This window comes from Aegilops tauschii, chromosome 5 (genome assembly GCF_002575655.3).
Source record: "Aegilops tauschii subsp. strangulata cultivar AL8/78 chromosome 5, Aet v6.0, whole genome shotgun sequence".
Lineage (NCBI taxonomy): Eukaryota > Viridiplantae > Streptophyta > Magnoliopsida > Poales > Poaceae > Aegilops > Aegilops tauschii.
Window position 1 is genome coordinate 538,027,831 of NC_053039.3, and position 3,635 is coordinate 538,031,465.

Consider the following 3,635-nt stretch of genomic DNA (forward strand, 5'->3'; position numbering starts at 1 on the left):
ACTCGAGCGCGAGGCCGAAGAGGAGGCGCGCCAGGCCCAGGCAGCGGCGGCGCAGCCCGACATCGCCGCCCTCTGGAACACGGCGTTCCCCTGGGCCGGCCCTGCGCCGACGCTGATCGACCTCACCGGCCCCGACGCTGATCGACCTCACCGGCCCCGACGCTGACGCTGACGACGGCGAGGACGCCTAGAGCAGCGCGTCGTCTAGTTTTTAGTTTTTTTATGTTAATTATGTAATGTGGACTTTCGCCGGCCTTCGTGGCCGGCTTTTATGTTTAATTAAATGCATGTGTTTATTTTTATAATGCTTTCAAACTTTTTTTTGGCGCGCCGACAAAATGGGTTGGACCAGCGTTGGACGCTCACGCCGACCCAAACACAGCGCCGGACGTTCGTGTCCGCCGGGCCGACCCAAACGGACAAAAAGCGGACAAAAGCGTCGTCCGTTTGTGTCGGCCCATTGGAATTGCTCTTAGGCACGCTTTGCTGCGCCATTGATGTTATTGGGTTTCTTCAAAAATTAATCACTCTGTTTCAAAATATAAGTTTTTTTTAAATTCAAACCGTGTAAGTTTGATCGAATCTGTAAAGAGATATATCGAAATCCATAATATCAAATCGGTATTTTTAAATTCATCATGAAATGAATTTCCATGCTTTTTAGTTGAATATTGTAGATATCCATATTTGTGCTCTAAACTTGGTCAAAGTTAAAGAAATTTGACTTTCTACAAAACTAATACCCCTTTTATTTTGACCGATGGAATATTTAGTTTGGCAGGTGGGGGAGATGATACAGTGTTTTTTTATAACACGATTATTTGGTGGGCCTTTCTTGGTGTGATTATGTGTTATCCGTTAACGAACCTATATTATAGTGGGGAAATTTCTTTGCCAGTGGTCGCGTGTACTACTACTCCCTCCGTTCCTAAATATTTATCTTTCTAGAGATTTCAGATGGACTACCATGTACGGATGTATATAGACATATTTTAGAGTGTAGATTCACTCATTTTGCTTCGTATGTACTCACTTCTTGAACTCTCTAGAAAGACAAATATTTAGGAATGGAGGGAGTATATTGGTGCTACAATATCACATGGTGGCGCTTCTTTTTTTAGGTTGTGAGAGGATGCGCGGGATTGATATGTTTTATAGGCCGGTTGCCACTGATTAATTTGAAAAATCGCTGGCCGGTCAACATTGTAAACCAAATCCAAAATTGAATACGTCAATCGAATGAAAGAGTTTCGAAATTAGAAAACATGGTGAATTAAAAGAATTGAATGGGAGAGCTTGAGATAGTGTTGATCCGGTCAAAATTGATTGACTCAGTTCTAAATTGAATACCTCAACTAATTGTGAGGCCTTAAAAATTTAGGAAGCATAGTGCATAGTATAAAAGATTGTTAAAGCCCAACAAGATGAATTTTTGTTTGATCAAAGCATAGTGCATAGAGAGCTTTGAGAAATTGTTGACCTGGTCAAAATCGGATGACCCAATTCTAATTCAAGATCTCAATTGAATGCGAGCTCTTTAAAACTAGGAAACTTAGTGTTATAGAGGATGCATAATCAGACCCCGCTTTAATCAGACGGCGCAAAAGGTGGCTGACGCACGCCTTAAAATCAATCGTTTGTTTTTTTAGCTTTTTCCGCTCATACAGCCTGATTAAAACTTTAATTAACGCCCAACAAGATGAATTTTCTTTGGACTGCCGCTATTTGCCATTACACATGATTTCTTCCATTGTCACATTGCCAGTGATCAAGATTTCTAGTTATTTCTTATGTCCACATGAAGAGCTGCGTGAATCATAATCAGGATTATGCATCTGGTCGAGAACCACGGTGAGTGCCACGACGAACGCTTGGTCGACGCCCGGGTTGACCCTCACGTTGTACGCGCGCTCTCCCCACAGCGCGCCCCAAAAGGTGTTCTTCTTCCTGTCGATCTGCGCAACGACGGCGCCGCCGCAGGAGACGGTCATCGCGCCGCGGTAGTAGCTGCCGTGGACGGCCAAGTCGGGCGCCGCCTGGCCGGAGGAGTTGCCGTCCAGGAACACGTGGACGTTGGCCGTCAGCTGGAAAAACGACGCCTTGTCCACGGCGAGGAAGAGCCGGTCCGTCTGCCTCCCGCACCGCCCCCTGAACGCCTCCCACCGGCCCATGCCGATCAGGGACGTGGACTCCTCGACGAAGAGCAAGGGGTGTCGCGAGGCGGCCCCTAGCAAGAGGAGCGTGCGCAGGTCCCGGTAGTGGCCGAAGTAGGAGGTCTCCACCTGCATCACGGCCGCGCCGGTGGCGGCGTCCGTGACGTCGAACCCGTGGCCCCGCAAGGAGCTCGATCTGGTCACCGATAACGTCGTCGTGTGGCGTGCGCAGAACCGCGCGTCGACGAGGGCCGCCGTACTCTCCCACGGCCACGGCATCTCCCGCTGATCGACTCCCTGCTAGTGATCGTAAACAGGATGGAAGTTACACCGGTATGGATCGACGGAGATGGTTTCGATGCAGGAGGCTGGTACTCGTACTAGTTCAGTTCGGTACATGACCGGGCTAGCTAGGTAGCTTTTGTATATGCGATTATTTCCTTGTTGCACAAGACAATCTCTCCTAGAATTAAAGGATTGCTATGTGTGGCCTACATTTTTTTTTGTGTAAGTTGATTTTCTTGAGTCGTCCAATTTAAATCCAAGGGCAGATACCTTTAGCAGTTCACGCGTAGAATTACCGTGCCTCTTCTTCACTGACTTATACCTGAAATTTTTACAGCCAACTTACACACCACACACCACACGTAGATTTAACGTGCCTCTAGTTCGGTTCTATTTTGGCCACTATGAGAATGCACCCAAAGTCCGAAACCATGCATCACCTTTGTTTAGCTCACAAATGGGCCCTAATTCGCTAGCCATCCAGAACTATGTTAGTTGGGAGCCCCTCAGGCTTATCAGAGTTTAGATCATCCTGGCCGTCGGATCGAAAGTTTGATGCGTTCTGGACCGTCCGATCTCGCCTTCGGATGCCATCGGCCGTCGGATCGACCTGGTGACACTGCTACAATGAATAGTCCTGCTCGTTCATGCCACCGCCTGTAAAATTGGGTGGCCATCGAGGGCATTCTCGTCATTTCGCACACATCCATATAAAAGCAGCACGCCCGTGGCGAAAACCCTAGCCGCTTCTCTCCTTTCCCACTCCTCAGTCCTCACCCCGACTCCCCTCTCTCTTCCTCCCGCGCCTCACGCCGCCACCCCGATTGAACCCTAGCCGCCGCTCCCCTCCCTCCATCCTTCCCGTCCGCCGCCACGCCATCGCCGCCAGCTGCCCGTCGAGCTCGCGCGTCGCGTTGTCTGGGCGAGAGGAATCTGGTGCTTCTCTTCTCGGAGGAGCACGCCGCCGCGCTGTCGATGGGAGGAGGCCAGGCGGATCGACGCGAGGAAGCCAACAGGAGAAGGCGCACCTTCGCCACCGGCTACGCCCTGGGCGACCCCGACATGCTCAAGGGGCCCGGCCAAGTCTGAGGCTAGACGGTGCGCGCGGCCGAGGAGCGCGAGCAGCATGCACTCGATGCAGTGCTCCCCCGTCACTCCTCCTTCTACGTTCGCTACAGGTGCTCCCCCGTCGCTCCT

The 3,635-nt window shown here is 50.6% G+C and overlaps 1 protein-coding gene across 1 annotated transcript; it reads right to left on the reverse strand.

The window, feature by feature from the left end:
- Positions 1–1,781: 1,781 nt before the first annotated feature.
- On the reverse strand, positions 1,782–2,432 carry LOC109774943 (protein LURP-one-related 15-like). Its single transcript, XM_020333704.1, has one exon. It carries the CDS (start codon positions 2,430–2,432, stop codon positions 1,782–1,784), a length of 651 nt encoding a protein of 216 aa, XP_020189293.1.
- Between the last annotated feature and the right edge of the window lie 1,203 nt (positions 2,433–3,635).